General features: G+C 32.2%; 2 protein-coding genes across 3 annotated transcripts; both read right to left on the reverse strand.

Annotated features, from left to right (window-relative positions):
• Positions 1 to 1419: 1419 nt before the first annotated feature.
• LOC123703481 (probable uridine nucleosidase 2) lies at positions 1420 to 10959 on the reverse strand. Of its 2 annotated transcripts, none has more exons than XM_045651503.1 (8): positions 10869 to 10959; positions 6203 to 6295; positions 5738 to 5837; positions 4963 to 5131; positions 4580 to 4696; positions 3357 to 3493; positions 2725 to 2911; positions 1420 to 1570 (listed from the first exon to the last, which is right to left on the reverse strand). In XM_045651503.1, exons 1-8 carry the CDS (start codon positions 10883 to 10885, stop codon positions 1437 to 1439), a joined length of 954 nt encoding a protein of 317 aa, XP_045507459.1. In that variant the 5' UTR covers positions 10886 to 10959; the 3' UTR covers positions 1420 to 1436. The 2 variants fall into 2 exon arrangements, with proteins under 2 accessions (XP_045507459.1, XP_045507449.1); XM_045651493.1 differs by lacking the exon at positions 10869 to 10959 and adding an exon at positions 7889 to 8015.
• A 298-nt stretch (positions 10960 to 11257) lies between these two features.
• On the reverse strand, positions 11258 to 15500 carry LOC123703085 (uridine nucleosidase 1-like). The gene is made up of 7 exons (XM_045650970.1): positions 15193 to 15500; positions 14884 to 14983; positions 14053 to 14221; positions 13462 to 13578; positions 12979 to 13109; positions 12306 to 12492; positions 11258 to 11669 (listed from the first exon to the last, which is right to left on the reverse strand). The coding sequence occupies exons 1-7, from the start codon at positions 15234 to 15236 to the stop codon at positions 11443 to 11445; spliced, it is 975 nt and encodes a 324-aa protein (XP_045506926.1). The 5' UTR covers positions 15237 to 15500; the 3' UTR covers positions 11258 to 11442.
• Positions 15501 to 16336: the final 836 nt, after the last annotated feature.

Here is a 16336-nt window from a genome sequence, read left to right on the forward strand (position 1 = left end):
AATAACAAGAACAGCTGAACAATCCAGAGCTTGACACGGAACAGCGGTGGTGTGACTTTGCCTCAGATTCACAGGCCTGTTCACAGCTGACGGCGAAGCTGCGCCGAGCCGTAGTAGTATAATCTGCACTAACCATCACTAGACTAACTACTAAGAGTATCACTACACTGGTTTTCATTTTGACCCGTTGTTACCCGTTTTTGGTTGTTGAATGCGTGCCGTTGTTTATTATGTTGGAGTATTTATAGGTTAGTTTGCAAGTTTAGGCTGAGTACAGACTGGGCGTGCGGGATTTATTTATAATAATAATATGTTAATTTTAAGTTGTTAGTGAAAAAGAGAAATAGAACATTTAAAGAGCTTACTTTGTCCTCCAAATACATGGTATTAAATGTCACAATATTAATCAAAAGTTGAAAGAAGTCATTGAGTGCCTAGCTATTTGCTAAGTAGGGTAATATTCTGATAAGTGATTTTACTAATAATGGCAAATATAGTTTTAAGTAAGTATAACAAGCTAAATTAATTATTAATGACGTCTTCTTTGGCACTAGTTAAAGCCTTAGCATAGAAGTGAAAGTTTAAAGTTTGATTCCCAGCGGACACTTATTAAATGGAAACAGAAGGCTTATAACCTACTTGTTCGTAAAACATCAAGCAGTGAAATACATTATGATAACCAACCAAAAAATCTAAAACGGAATCCTCAAAATAATAAGCTATATCAACTCAAATACAGCGCTACTTATGGTTGGTGACCACTTTACATTGAGTGGCCCACCTGTTCCTTTGCTTGCTCTGATTATATTAAAAACGCTACGTTTGAAACGCCTCGTCTGCATACTAACCTCATAAACCAGTTTTGACCTCACCTTGGCCATAAAGCGGCACACGAGACGACATCGATACATAACTAAACATAAAAACAATGTATAGTTGTTTCTGTTTTGCTTTATGGGAAATCCGAGCAAAACGTACCTATTAGAATTATAAGGAAAGTCTAGAGACAGATAACATAATATACCTAGACATAGGTAGTAGAGTGTCTACGTTTACTTTAATGGTAAAGGGAAATAAATCTTATTATTAAGCACTTAAGACCAAATATTATTGTTTCCATGATATAAATAAAAATTTTAAGTAACATGTTAATTATTGTTTTAAATATTATCTACTAGCTTTTGCCCGCGGCTTCGTTCAGAAGTAGGTATTATTATAAATAATTATTCATGCAAAGTTTCAGCCCAATCGGTTTAGAATTGACAAAGTTTCATGCAAACTTTCATCTCTTTATCAGCTTGGGGATAGAATTGTTCAAACCCGTAGCGAATGTCTACATTTTTATATCTACCTGCCTTACCTGGATAGACAAAAATAAAAATAATCTAACAAGGACCTGAGTGAAATCAAATAAGTAAAAAAAAGGTACAAATAGTTTATTTATTTAAATCAGCACTAAATACATCTAACAGGAACTGTTTATACTCTTCCATTTTTATAGAATCTATTACTCTCACATTAGCGTCTTCTTTCTCGACAAAAGTATTTGTGTTCATCCCTCGTTTATCACCTGTAAAGAAATAATACTTAATAATTTAAAACATTACAATTTTTTCATTTTCATATTCTAATAAGTATTTCATTTAATTATAATCAATAGGTACATCTGTTTAGGAACCTCTTCACCTAGCTTTGAAAATATCTATGTTGAGAAATTTTTAAAGCATAGAAAAATTTCGACGGAATTCTAAACGTGTTTATTTTGAAACTAGCTTTCCGCCCGCGGTTCGCCAGCGTTTTCAAAGAAAAACCCGCATAGTTCCCGTTCCCGTGGGATTTCCGGGATAAAGCCTATCCTATGTGTTAATCCAAGTAACTCTCTATATGTGTGCTAAATTTCATTATAATCGGTTCAGTAGTATTTGCGTGAAAGAGTAACAAACACACACAAACACATCCTCACAAACTTTCGCATTTATAATATTATAGGTAGGATTTTCTCATTAATAAAGCGTTTGATTGCTGTTAAACTAAATATCAAATATATATTATATTGTAGTGTTCAGGAATAATTAAGCCTGGGAGGACATTGCTTAGTCGATGAGGAAGGATTGCCAATAATGTTTTTCCTGCACTTGTCTTAGTTAAATTGACGTAAAACCTAGTTAAATCGTCACGTTTCTTAGGAATATTGTACCTACTAGCTATTACATAACTAGATAATAAATAAAGAATTGACAGAAAAAAAAACACTTCAGTAGTTATTGTAATTGGATGTTTTTTATACGATACTGTTACAATTCTAAATACGACTTAGGTAGTCTTATTTTTCAGGCTACGTACTTATTTAGAAAAATATATCTATGGCATCTTTACTGGTCTAGTATAATTAGTTTAATCGGTATAAAAAATACTAAGCAATTCTAATTGCCTAATTTTAATTTAATAATTTGTATAGACTAATACTGTACCTTGCGGTTTTACTCGCATTGCTCCGTTCCTGTTAATCTTAACGTGATGATATAGCTCATAGCCTTCCTCGACAAATGAGCTATCTAACACCGAAAGAATTTGTCAAATCGGACCAGTAGTTCCTGAGATTTGGGCGTTCAAACAAACAAACAAACAAACTCTTCAGCTTTATACTATAAGTATAGATAAGTCAAATTTCCCATCAAAACGTTCCTTCCTCTAGTATTATACACATAAGTATCTGATACTTACCACACAAAATAATATCGTTCTTCGAGTACTTATACTCGCTGACCAGTTCTGGTTTCACGAACAGCGCCACGACTGCTGGATCGAGCTGCTGCCACCTGTCACTTTGGGGCAGAGTTATCCTTTCGTAACCATTTTGGGCCCTTATTATGTCTGTGTCTATTACGCCGAAGACTTCTTCTCTCCATTGCTGGAATAGGTACGCAGATAGTGATGTTATTAGTACTTTTTGTAGTTCTTTTCATTATGGTTGTCAATTTTTTTGGGAATTGTATGGAAATAGTACAAGTGACTATTATGTAATCTGTGGTTACTCGTACTTAGTAAGTACATGGGTGCATTTTACGATATCATGAGGCAAGTCCAACAAATGAGACCAATTTTGATGAATTTATAATTCATCAAAATTGGTTCTTTTCATTTAGTGTGTAGGTTGTGATTGTTAGTATTTTTTGCGTTTAACGCGAATACAATTTTCAGTGCAAACAATGATAACTGAATTAAGTAGCTTTTGAATAAATCTCATATGTAATTAAAAACAAAATTAAAACTATGAATTTATTTCTTTGTAGCTAAAACAAATCCGTGCTAGGTAATATAAAAATTTTTGATTCATTAAAGTTAAAAATACTCACCCTACTTATGTTTAAGTGTAACATAACTTGTGAGAAAGGTAACATCGTCACTTTTTCTGGTGTAGCGTGTTTAGCTATAATATGATAAGCTTCTACGTCCATGTGTGCGTTGAACTCTGCTTCAGGAAATTGTTCACCTGTGTGTGTAACGAAATATATTACAAGCTCACCCAGAGAAAATATTTACGACCTCTTCTATAGTTTCTGGAGATTCTTACTCTAATTATTATTACGACTTTATATGTATATAAATAAAGAATTTTAAAGTACCTAGTTTACTGGTAGGTACCATTTTTTTTTTTTTTTGTAAGGTGTTTCTCAATGTTAGCCAGAAGGGCTACTACATTTTAACGCGGACGCGGGGGTGAACTGATGGTTCACCCTGGTAGCGACATGCACAAGGGCGTCCCTCCTTGACGGGGACCACGAACCTCGGCTTGAGCTGTCGCTTGAGTGGAGGAGGCCAGAAGGGCCCTAATCGGACGGGCTGGTAGGTACCAAAACATTTTGGTTTAGGTACAGACTTAAGTACCAACTGGATTTAATATTGAATTTTTTTTTTACTTGCATTTTAGCTATGTGCTATCTGAATTGAGTTATTAATTACTTCAATTAAAGATAATTTAAATGATTGATGTAAATTACAATTCAAACTTTTACTTATTTAATCGATAGTTATCTAATCATAAGTAGCTATAGTACCTACTGATTCATAAAAATTCCGGAATGATCTCGAATTTTCTATCTAATTTCATCTAAGTGCTAACGTGACGAAAAATGTAAAACATCGTATTATTAATGTTTTCGCTCTCTATTATCGATCAAGAGGTCACGCTAACGTAATCAAACCTACAACATAGTATAGTTCATTGAAACTCGCTTTATAAAATTATAACGAAACAAATTTATATAAGTACTTACTGCATGATACACACACTAAACCGAGAATTAATGTTTCAGTTTAAACTCTATTCTAATTCAGGAACTGTAAGCAAATCTAACATTAGTTGCTATCTACCGTTTTCGCTGACATCCCACAAAACGTGTTCAACCTAATTATAATACGGTTCATTTTCATTGAGCAAAAGACAATTTTATTAGCATATTAAACCACGACAACCTTTTTACCACTAAAAAGCAAATAACCTGCAACTACAATAATCTTGCGAGTGTTGCTTCTTATCTTCTTCTTTAATATATTAAAATAAAGTATAATAACTTACTATGTATATGTCCACCACCAACGTACAAATGATTCAATCTGCCCAAGAAATTTGGATCCAGTTGAATTGCCAATGCTATATTCGTTAAAGATGCCAAACATAAGACGGTTAAGTTTCCTGTAGTAAGAAATAATAGATTTAATAATTGAAAAGCTGAAGAGTTTGTTTGTTTGTTTGATTGATTGTTTGTTTGTTTGTTTGAACGCGCAAATCTCAGGAACTACTGGTCCGATTTAAAAAATTCTTTCGGTGTTTTATAGCCTATTTATCGAGGAAGGCTATAGGCTATAAATAATAATGCTAAGACCAACAGGAGCGGAGCAATGCGGGTGAAACCGCGGGGAACAGATAGTAATTAATAAAAGGTTTGCTGATATATATACCTTTATGTTGCTTCGACAGCTCAATAAGTTTATTAACAGCCGCTTCTCTCCGAGGCGGTACCAGATCCCTTAAGACCTCCCCCGTGTCTCCGAGACCATCTTGACCAAAATAGTCACCAGCATATGGTGTGATCACCAATGATTCTTTAGCCCCTCTGTATATTGGTATCTGGAAGTTAAACACGAGAATAATGAACAATATATACGTTATTTAATTCTATAATATTTTTTAACCGACTTCAAAAAAAAGGAGGAGGTTATCAATTCGGCCGGTATATTTTTTTTTTTTTTTATGTATGTACACCGATTACTCCGAGGTTTCTGAACCGATTTACGTGATTCTTTTTTTGTTCGATGCGGGATGGTGTCGAATTGGTCCCATAAAAATTTTATTCGTTTAGGCCCAGTAGTTTTTATTTTATGAGCATTTTTGTCTGTAGGTATTTGTAAATTTTGCAAGTGCAAGTTTGAAGTCGGTTGTTTTTAACGCAGTTATCACTTGTTTAAATATATATTTAATACGCACCAAAAATTATTAATACTTAGTTTTATGAAAAATTAACGAATATTTCATTCTGGTAATAGGAGCAAAAATTGTTTTATGAGAAAATCATGCCCCTTATATGCATATACCCGTATTATATTGTTATCAATTAATTTATTTTTTGTTTATCCAGCGAATCGAAGTTTTGAAGCACACTTCAATAGAAAATAAATATTTATAAAATCTCAGGCCTTACGATGCATGGATTTTAAACATTTTTTAATTACTTACATCCTGTCGTTTGGCAACTTGCAATATTCTCTGGTTATTAGTGCAGACATTGTCTTCATTTGTATTCCCGTTGACAGTCGTAAGTCCAATTAGTTTAGGTCTGAAAAGTAAAACAACGGTTATTACAAAATACACATATTGCGCTATTTGTCCGACTGATGAAATCGCAAAAGCTTTTTTTTTCATTCAGTGACGTCACTAAAATTTTTAATCAGTAATTATTTGCTCGACAAATCGTAATACCAAACTGCTATTATTTATAGATATTCCCTTATTATATTATTATGTAACGTACTCGGCAACGGTTCACACATAATTACAAAATGAATTACATTATTTCTTATAATTTACCGCCTCTTTATGTTTCAGCTCTATCACAGCCCCTCATAACATTCATATAAATATTTCAATTACTCTAAAAGAAAGATTTTAATATAATATGTAGGCAATTGAAACTATATTTACCCATTAAAATGTTTCTCGTAAAGTGTAGCCAGGAAAATGGCCAACGCATCGTCCGCTCCTGCATCATTGTCGATCACTATCACCGATTCTGATCTGAAAGGAAATTACTATTTATTTAACAATACAGTTAATAAAAAATTAATAACGTACATATATTGTTAGTTAAAGATTTTCTTGGGTAACCGAATTTTAAAATCTCTATTATAGTTTTTGATTTACCTTACGTATAATTTCCCTTTATTATTTATGTGTAAATACTTACTATGAAATTGGCAATTATAGTGTTTTGGTGTTACTTCTAACTACTGATGGATCATGCTGACATCATCATATTGTATTCTAATGGTTTTTAGAAAAAACTACTCTATCTAACGCAAATGTTAGTTTCGGGGGGTTACCACGCTGCAGCTGTCTCATCCCAGTATTGAAAAATGACAGTGCCATATAGGTCGTCTAGCGCAATCATTCGACTTCGATGTGGACTAGGTAATCGCTAGGTAAAGCTTATCGTTTATCAAGGAACAATACATAAATAAAAAACAATTTAGACACGACAATCGCCTCAACAAGGAATACATCTAAAGGTTTGATTAGTTTTAATACTTGGTGAGTCGATCGAAGGAACAGGTATGATGAGTTTCTGACACGTTATAATCTTGTAAGCATCTTGTTTATGGCATCTTGATGCACTTGGCCCCATTTTATATAAACGTGTTTTATCTGATCGAATAGACTATACTAGGTAGTGAATATGAATATACAAGTTGAATACGAAAAAATACGTTTACGCGAAGTAACTTAGTACAAGTACTGTACTTACTTAGTACTTAGTTTACTTATTGTAGTACACTATGTTATGAAACAAATAAATGATTTTTATTTTTATTTATTTAAATATTTTGATGGTTCAATGCGTCGAATTTTGCGCGAAAACTTCAAAATCAATGCAATTACTTCGTAACGTAAAACATAAGGTGCAGCTCTGATAAAAATAATTATTCAATTTTAATTAAATACGTCACAACATAATATATAAATTGTTTATAAAAGTAATCATGATCTGTATCAATCTTACATAAGAAATTTTTGATTTTTAATTTTCAATAGATTACAATCTTATCATTAATTACTTTCCTCTTTATACTTATAGCAAGCCAATATTTCAGTAGAGTTATTAACGAATATTACCTAGTTATATGAATTGTGACCTATAGTATTTATTTTTATATTTTATACTAGCTTTCCGCCTGCGGCTTCGCCCGCTTTTTTAAAGAAAAACCCGCATAGTTCCCGTTCCCGTGGGATTTCCTGGATAAAACATAGCCTATGTTGCTCAGTAAAGATGTAGCTTTCTAATGGTGAAAGAATTTTTGAAATCAATCCAGTAGTTTATGCGTGAAAACCATACATACATACACACATAATTACAAACCTTTCCTCTATATAATATTAGTATAGATTGTCAAATGCCAGATATAATATCAAAAGTCAAAACTGTCAGAAAAAAAAACAAAACATTATCATGTGTTACATGTCAAATCATTATCTACCGCGAATGATAAAAATTGTATCGTAACTTGAACACAAAAATATAAGTAACATTTATCTTCTGAAATAACATAGGTTCATAGATTTTTTAGGCGTTTTGGTAAATTATTTTATTAATTAAATAAATAAAATACTTACACATCTCGATTAGCGAATGATAACACAGTTAAAGGCAAAACTGTCAATAAAATTATCTTTGATAACATTATGTAACATACCTCGAGCGCACGCGGTCAACTGAGTACTGGCATAGATTAAAAATGATTATATGTATGTTTGTCGCAGTCATCTTGTAGAATTTGCTATTTGATTGAATGATTGGCGCGTTAATTGAATGACGCCATTCAATTGAATGACTATAGGACAACTCGTCAAGTTTTGGCATGTAAAATTCAACGTCTTGACTCTTGACTCTTTACTGATTCAGTCATTTAGCATAGTCATTGGTTTGGAAAGGGGGTGGGTTTGGTTAGGTTCGTGGTTTTTTTAACTACACAGTAACAGGAGCTGATAACACAGGAACACTAGGGAAAACTTGAATACACGCGTGAAACTTGCGCAGCTGGTTTGTCATAAGACCAGTGAGCGAATGAATAAAAATAATCGCCAAATGAAATGTGGGAGCTGATTCGTAAGAAATTTATTGTATTTGTATTTAATAAATTTTGCTGGCATTACCACAGTATTACAATTTTCTAGAAAACAATATTGTAATACTGTGGCATCACCGTGTAGGAACATGTTTTTATAATCAATTTCAATGCGAGTATAATTATTATTCATCAGATTTAAATTAATCTAATTTATTGGTTTTATCGAATTGGCTGAAGTAGGTATAAAGTACATATATAAAACACATTAATTAGATATTAGAAAAAGTATAATGCCACCAAGTAAGGACTTATACCCAGTAAAGATTGCGACATCGCGCACACCAGCTATTCCAGCATCTAGGTACCTATGACGGCAATCACCGTGATGCCCGCCCTGCCGAAGACGAAGACACTTCATTCTAACATTGAATCGGAGGGTCATAATTAAGTTAGTTATAATTTAAAATGTATTATCACAGTATTATAATACAATAAATTATTATTTTGCGCCCTCGCGGTTCGGTCAATTTAATTAACGTTACTAGGTACCTATGTTTTTGTTTCAAATTTATCTAATAAATGTTAACGAGTTTATTTTTGGCACATTGACTCCTTGATGTGTTGTCTCGTAAAACTGTATAGGAAAAAATTTTTTATGGACATTTTAATTTCATAAGTAGTTAAGTAGGTCCCTCATTTATTCATTTAGGATTTTCGTATCTATGTTTTTTTTTTCGACATTATAAATTCCATTTTAGCCTGTCATCATTAAAAATTCGTAACGTAATTGCGTTATAGGTAGTTACTTGTCGTTACTTTTAATTGCTCGAATTTACATTAACTACTTTTTTCTTTACTATCTTCCTTTTTGTCGAGTCATTTTCACGTCCCCAAAAAACACTAAAACGTTTATTTAATTATAGTAAGTACTTAATTACTTCTGAAAATAGGACTTAAGTAGGTACTTAATTACTTCTTAACCCTAGAACACTAACCTTATTTTTCAACGTTTAATACTAACCTTCGTCGTTTCGACTACGCTGTTTATTGGAGGGGATTTAGGGGTTTAATTAAAAAAATATATTTGTAGTTATGTCTTTATTTTAAGGACAAGGTATTAATCTACATATAAAAATATAAAAATATTTATTTTAACATAGTTTTAATTCAAACAGTCATCAAAATGAGATCACAGTTTACACGCTTTATGAACATTCTTAATTTTTTTGAAAAATTCCGTACAAATAATATATACCTCTAAATTGCTTGAAATAAAGTATTACTTACAAAAATAATATCTGGAAAATTAATTAAAAATATAATTTTGAAAATAGCTTAGGATCTAAAACATTTGTGACACACATCAAGTTTGTGTTCCCCACACAACGATTTTTGCACCTAGTGCACCTATTTTTAGGTCTACCTTTGCTTTACGGAGGTACATAATATAGCATATATGTTTATTTTAATTTGCTATGGAGGCACATTAGCAGCATTACTTTGCTCAGTCTCATTTATAACTTTCACATTATTTATTTCTGGCATGTTTAAAATTTATGTAATTGAGTCCCAAAGAGTATCAGTAATGTCACCAGTAATTATACCTGAAAAACATTGAAGAGGATCTAAAATATCTTGAAAAAAGCGTCACACACAGGTCCACGTGCTATGTATCTATGTTCTTTGAAGGTCTTCTGCTTTGTGGCCTTGACTGTTGTGATAACCATAATATGTGTTTGTCTTTCCCAAGAAGAATGGTATGCGATGGTCTTGTAATCGCTAGGGTCAGCTGAAGTGCTAGGTATCTCGTCTTCAATAGAACGTGGGGAGATGTATTACTACTTGCCTCATAATCTTGATCTGGAAATTGCTCTTTATTTACAGTAGAAACTTCATCATCACCCTCCGTTTCATGCCTCTTCAGCCTCAATGTGGTCTTCAGGCTCTCTCGCAGATGAATTTTCCTCATCGCTTTCAACTTCTAAAACTAACATATGAATCGTATTTAAAAAATAAAATAATAGGCACCATTATAAAAGATAAAATAACGTAATTTTAACTTAACTAAACAGTACGAAAAGTTACGTTAATACTAACCTTCGTCTATGTGACGAGCCATGGTTGCTGGAACACCGCGTGTGGACCTTCCACGCACAAAGCACTACCGTCCATCGCAAGCGCAACGGGTTGGCTGAGATTAGCTGAAGTCAGAAAACCATACGGTCGCGCGCGTAAAAGTTATAGCGATTTTTTTGGTGAAGCGTCGTCGAATCGACGAAGGGTAGTAATCTAGGGTTAAAATAGGACAGCACTAAATACCAAAGATGACTTATAGATACAAAAAAAAAAACAATCACTTTAGTATGCTGAAAAAATACACACATCTCTGTCATTTTCATTCACTGTACCATCTCTACTACAAACTAAGCGTAATACTTAGTGCATTTAAAATAAGACAGCATTTCGATAACTTTTAGATTTAAAAAATATATTTATTCACATTATTATGCTGACTAAATACGTACATCTCTGACATTTTCATTCACTGTACTACAAACAAAGCGAAATTGTGCATTATTTTAATGTAAACATGAATGAATCATTTACACGTGCACTCACAATAAAGAGCGATATAATACTGTCACTGTCTAGTCTAGTCTACTGTCTCATCTTCGAAGCGTGTTGCCAACTTGTCCGAATTTTTCCCCAATTTTGTTTTTTGCATATGGCAAATTTATACCACAAAAATTAAATTATAAAAACCAAAATAATTAAAAGCCAAAAGAAGTTTAATTACTTATATGAAAAGTTCTTCGTCGTCATCATAATAATTATATTTTATTTCATGACACTGATTGTGTAGGTATTTAAATAAAACAGAATTTTAGTTAGTTATAGTTAGTTATATATTATTTATTGCACACAATTTTTAATTTACAATTACAGATTACAGAATTTTAAGGAAAATTATTTATATTTTATTTACTTAAACATATTTATCATCATCATCATCATCGTTGTTATGATAATAGTGATCATGATAATTGATAACGATCGTTGTTTAATAAAACAGAATTACACAGTAGGTACTAATTTTGTTTAATCATCATCGTCACTATCGTCGTGATGATGATGGTGATGATCATGATGATGGCCATGATGGTGATCGTGGCTATCATCATTTTCATCTCTGTCATGCTTATTGTCATCAGCTGAAAATATTTTCATCAAAAATTCCCTAAACGGCTCCTTGTTGCAAGAGAACACCAATCTTTGTTTCGGCGATTTTGACTTGAAATCATTTGTATTTCTCCCTTTCGAGTTTCCTGTAAACATAATATGGTTTTTCAATAAAACAATTTAGCAGTTATCCTAGCTTAATTGTGTTTAAAGATTATGTATTAAAGTTTCGTGGAGCCCATTTACTGAAAAATTTACCAACGTTCATTAAACATTTAACCCATTGAGCCCCCAGCGTCCCGATCGGACCACGACACAATAGATTTTCTATTGTGTCGGTGATTCCGGGGGCTGAGTTATTGATTGTAAAAGCGGCTATTGAAGACATTATTTGCTAAACCTTCAATTTAACTCTGACTTTACTAACATAGGTACTCAGTTAATTATCATTAATGTAGAAGGATCAGTTCGGCCGAACTAAAGACAAAGGGAAATTCCGGAAATTATTAATAATAACTACGCAAGGTGAATCACAGCCAGGGAGATACGACCGGAATAAATTGGTATTATTATCCGTTTTTTTTCCCTAATAAAAAAAGACGTGTGGCACTCGGGGACTGCCGCGGTAAAGCTATTGCATTGCATGCCTTCAAGCCACACCTCCGAGCCCGTCGGAGTGGGGAGCGTGAGGTTTTGTCGTTACGGAATTTCTCGATTCGGTCTCCGCGCTCAAGGCCCGCGATATTAGCTATGCAATAGCTTAATACTCTCTCTATACTTACCACATAAAAATATTCCATTCAGAGTAAACTTTAGCTCTTTTATAATCGACGAATCCAGAACAATGGACATCGCTACAGGGTCTAATGGCGCCCAATCGTTGGTCTTAGGTAGGGATATGCGCTCAAATATATTTAGAGACCGCACTATATCTGACTTTATTTCGCCGAAAGTATCTTTACGCCATTGCTGGAAAATGAATATCAAAATATAATTTATTTTTAATTAATTTAACTATCTAGGTACTTTAAATATTGGACAATGACCAGTCTTATTTGCCTTCTTGCTTTTAATTTATAGTAATGTTCTAATAGGGACAATGTCTGGAACTTTTTGGATATACTTTTTTTAAAAAATAGGCATACAAATTTGTAACTTCTCAAATATTGTCTTCGATTGTTTGAAGTTTATAATAAGTCTCCTGTCCCGCTTAGTAATTTGTAATTTAAACATAAAATATTATTTAATTACTTAATTAATCTTTTCTATTAAAATTATCTTGAGTGGAGGAATAATGAAGCCAATTTCAAAGTAATAAGTTTAACATTTTTCAAAATTTCAAATACTTAAATAAGGGGTTTCGATAGTGCTGCAGAATAATATTATAGTGCTAGAGTGTAAAAAATGCTGTAATCAAGTATGTACTACATTTAATTAATGAAATCTTTTACTCACCCTCCCCAAATTTAGGGACTTTTTCACTTTAGACGGAATGAGTGTAAGTTTGTCTGCCAGCCCGTTGTGAATAACGACGAAGTAGCCTTCTATGTCCATTTTAACGTTAAATTCTAGTTTCATGCCATTAGCTTGAATTGAAAGAAAAATATTTAATTAGAAATAATATGAATCATAAAGAAACTTGATTGAAACATTGTATATGGTTTAATATTTACTTATTTTCAATTTTCATTTTTAATATTAATTTATTGTGGTAATACTAATATTTTTTCACAGTATACAAAACTTTATGACACCCATAGATTAATTAGGGGTTTTATTGGGCGTAACGTTGATTTTTTTTTTCACTTCAATCAAAAATAGCATACGTACACGGTACATCTTTATCTGAAAGTTCCCGGATTTTTTTTACGCCATACATAAATGTTTCTCATTTTTTGTTTTAATTATTTAAATCATTAATAACACATAAATACTAACTGTAAATATTACCAGCTGCGACATACAATTGCCAAATCCTGGCTAACAATCCTGGGTCCAACTTTATAGCTACGGCCATATTGGTAAGTGGCCCCAACGTAACAATTGTTAATTTATCTGCGAATTAAGAATTTATTATTATTTCTATAAAAATATACGAACAATATCATTGTTATTTACAATTAATGACAACACACCATTATACAATATGAGAAATGGAAACAAATAAAGAAATATTTTATTAAAATTTAAAAGTTATTAAACTTGTATATTACAACTAGCGGTCCGCCCCGGCTTCGCCCGTGGAATTATCGAAATCGGTTCAGCCGTTCTCGAGTTATGGAATTACAACGAAAAGTGGCATTGATTTTTATATATTAGATATTCATTATTTTGTGCAAACAATGTAGTATGTCTTATTATTCAGACAATGTTATAATTAATTTCTGTGACGATTCAATTGGTTAAATATTATATTGTAATAATTATTTAAATATCGTAAGAGGAAAATTTTGTATGAAAAAGGTACTCTCATACATTCTTATTTTTGATTCACAAATTATATAAAAATATGTTAACAAAATTAAAAACCTTTATACTTCTTCGACAGTTTGCTCATAGCAACTGACGCATAATCAGACTTCGCTTTGATTGGTTTAAATGACTTCGTGGAATTATCTCCGAGTCCGTCGTGACCAAAATAACCATCAGTGGGATAATCCTTCATGAGAGCTGATTGACATCCGCGGTATATTGGTACCTGGAAGAATAAGAATACTTCTTTCGAGTGATTTACAGAATTTCAAAATACCTATTCGTAATTGAATCGAATAAGCCAGCGCATTTTTACATTCTTAATGTAAATTGTAATAGATAGTTTATTATTTAGTAATACCTAGATAATAGTATTAGTTCATGAAATATCAACTATAACATTAATGTTATTATAGTTATCTTGGATTTTTCACGATTCCTGATGGAGACGAAGAAAAAAAATATCTCGGTCTGGCAGGACACAGAAGGCTGGTCACATAATTGTCCCTAAAGATAATGGATCAGTCAAACAGATGCATGCATAATGCATCTGCCCCTTACCCCACTTGGGGACACACACTTTTTATCTTGGCTTGGTGCTATTGCTGACAGACAGCATCCTCAAAAATATTTTCGTTAAGAAGTTAGTGGTAGGTACATATTAAACACAGTTATAATATTTAGATCTCTCATATCCTTTATAAAATAAATAGCTTTCATTGTATGTCGACGATACGTGTGTTTCTTATTATAATGAGTCGATTGTTTTTTTTTAATCACGACTCATTTGTATGCAGCTCAATGAATATAGAAGCAACAACTTGGTCAAAATGTTTGGGTCGAAAAACAACAACGTGGCACGTAGAGCAAATAAAAAAAAAGTCTTACATCTCTTCTGTCAGCAATGTCCAATATCCTTTGAGTGTTTTCGAAGACTTGTGGCTCGTTAACATTTCCATGGACTGTTGTGATGCCAACTACTTTTGGTCTAAAAGCATTTAAAAATATAATGATTACATCATTATGTACTTAAGTTTATAGAAGTTTAGACTCATATTTAATTTATTAAAAAGATACGCTTGCGGGGATTAGAGCAAAACAGTGAGTTTCCAATCTTTAATTAAATCATTCCTTTCTATGGGGTACATAAATTAAATCGGTATGAGTCATTAAAACTATCTTTATACTCAGACTCACCCATCAAAATGTTTCTCATTTAATAATGCCATGAATATTGCCATAGCATCGTCAGCACCGCCATCGTGGTCTATTAGTAATTTTTGGGAATTTGACGCTAGTGTTACACTGAAAATTGATAAACTTTTGTTATTTTAATTGGCATTTGCACACTTTTATCTGACATCAGTTTTTTACGAACATTAAATTCATCTAAATTATGTACCTACCTATTAATAATTACAAAAATATAGTATTAATAAATACATTACAAAGGTTTACAAATTTTATAGGACTTGCATGCAGCAGACAAAGGGAAAAAAAAGGAAAAGAGACAGACTAGAGGTCATAATATACTAAAATCTATAATATGTAAGTAATTGTAGGTACTTACCTGAAAAATACACTCACTGTACACACAAAAAACATATATTTTATTGGGTTATCCATTATATTTTAACACTTTTTATTTTATGTTCATTTTAGATAACATGGAACAGAAGATGCTTATTTTCAACTAAATGATAGAAATTGAAATGATTTAAAAGTAAACGTGGATATTATTTAATGTGATTTATAATTATTGGTGAAATAGATGTATTTTTAACGATGTTTCAATTATCTTTGATGATTTGATAACACGATAGACACTAAATTATTATTACAAATATTAATTTTAGTAGATATTGCATGAATTTAATTTCTATACAAATTTAAAATGCTGCATGATTTATAATTGTTTCAGTAGCTTTCCTCTTTATAATTATAATTTTGAGAAGGTTTTTCAGATTCAACTAGAGACAAACTGAAGGTATTGCATTCTTTTTAGGTTTTTATATTATAATTATCTTTTTCGGTTTAGCGTTCGTGTTTATAGAATACTAGGATTCCGCCCGCGGCTTCGCCCGCGCAGTCAAAGAAAAATTCGCATAGTTCCCGTTCTCGTGGGATTTCCGGGATTGCGTCATTTTCCCGGGATAAAAGTAGCCAATGTCCTTTCTCGGGTATCAAAATATCTCCATACCAAATTTCATGATAATTGGTTCAGTAGTTTAGGCGTGATTGAGTAACAGACAGATAGACAGAGTTACTTTCGCATTTATAATATTAGTATGGATTTTAAAATGAAAAAAGAACAAAAGAAAACAAATTACTTTTACTTTCT

This window comes from Colias croceus, chromosome 2 (assembly GCF_905220415.1).
Source record: "Colias croceus chromosome 2, ilColCroc2.1".
Classification (NCBI taxonomy): domain Eukaryota; kingdom Metazoa; phylum Arthropoda; class Insecta; order Lepidoptera; family Pieridae; genus Colias; species Colias croceus.

What these genes read in the sequence shown, in the direction of transcription:
- LOC123703481 (XM_045651493.1), bottom strand. Translation starts at nt 7,956, where the DNA reads ATGTTATCAAAGATAATTTTATTGACAGTTTTGCCTTTAACTGTGTTA. An exon ending in TACGAGAAACATTTTAATGG is followed by an intron (nt 5,838 to 6,202) that starts GTAAATATAGTT and finishes TTTACTTTTCAG; the next exon opens with ACCTAAACTAATTGGACTTA. An exon ending in AAGTTGCCAAACGACAGGAT is followed by an intron (nt 5,132 to 5,737) that starts GTAAGTAATTAA and finishes TTTAACTTCCAG; the next exon opens with ATACCAATATACAGAGGGGC.
- LOC123703085 (XM_045650970.1), bottom strand. Translation starts at nt 15,236, where the DNA reads ATGGCAATATTCATGGCATTATTAAATGAGAAACATTTTGATGG. An exon ending in AATGAGAAACATTTTGATGG is followed by an intron (nt 14,984 to 15,192) that starts GTGAGTCTGAGT and finishes AAATGCTTTTAG; the next exon opens with ACCAAAAGTAGTTGGCATCA. An exon ending in GAATGGAATATTTTTATGTG is followed by an intron (nt 11,670 to 12,305) that starts GTAAGTATAGAG and finishes TTATGTTTACAG; the next exon opens with GAAACTCGAAAGGGAGAAAT.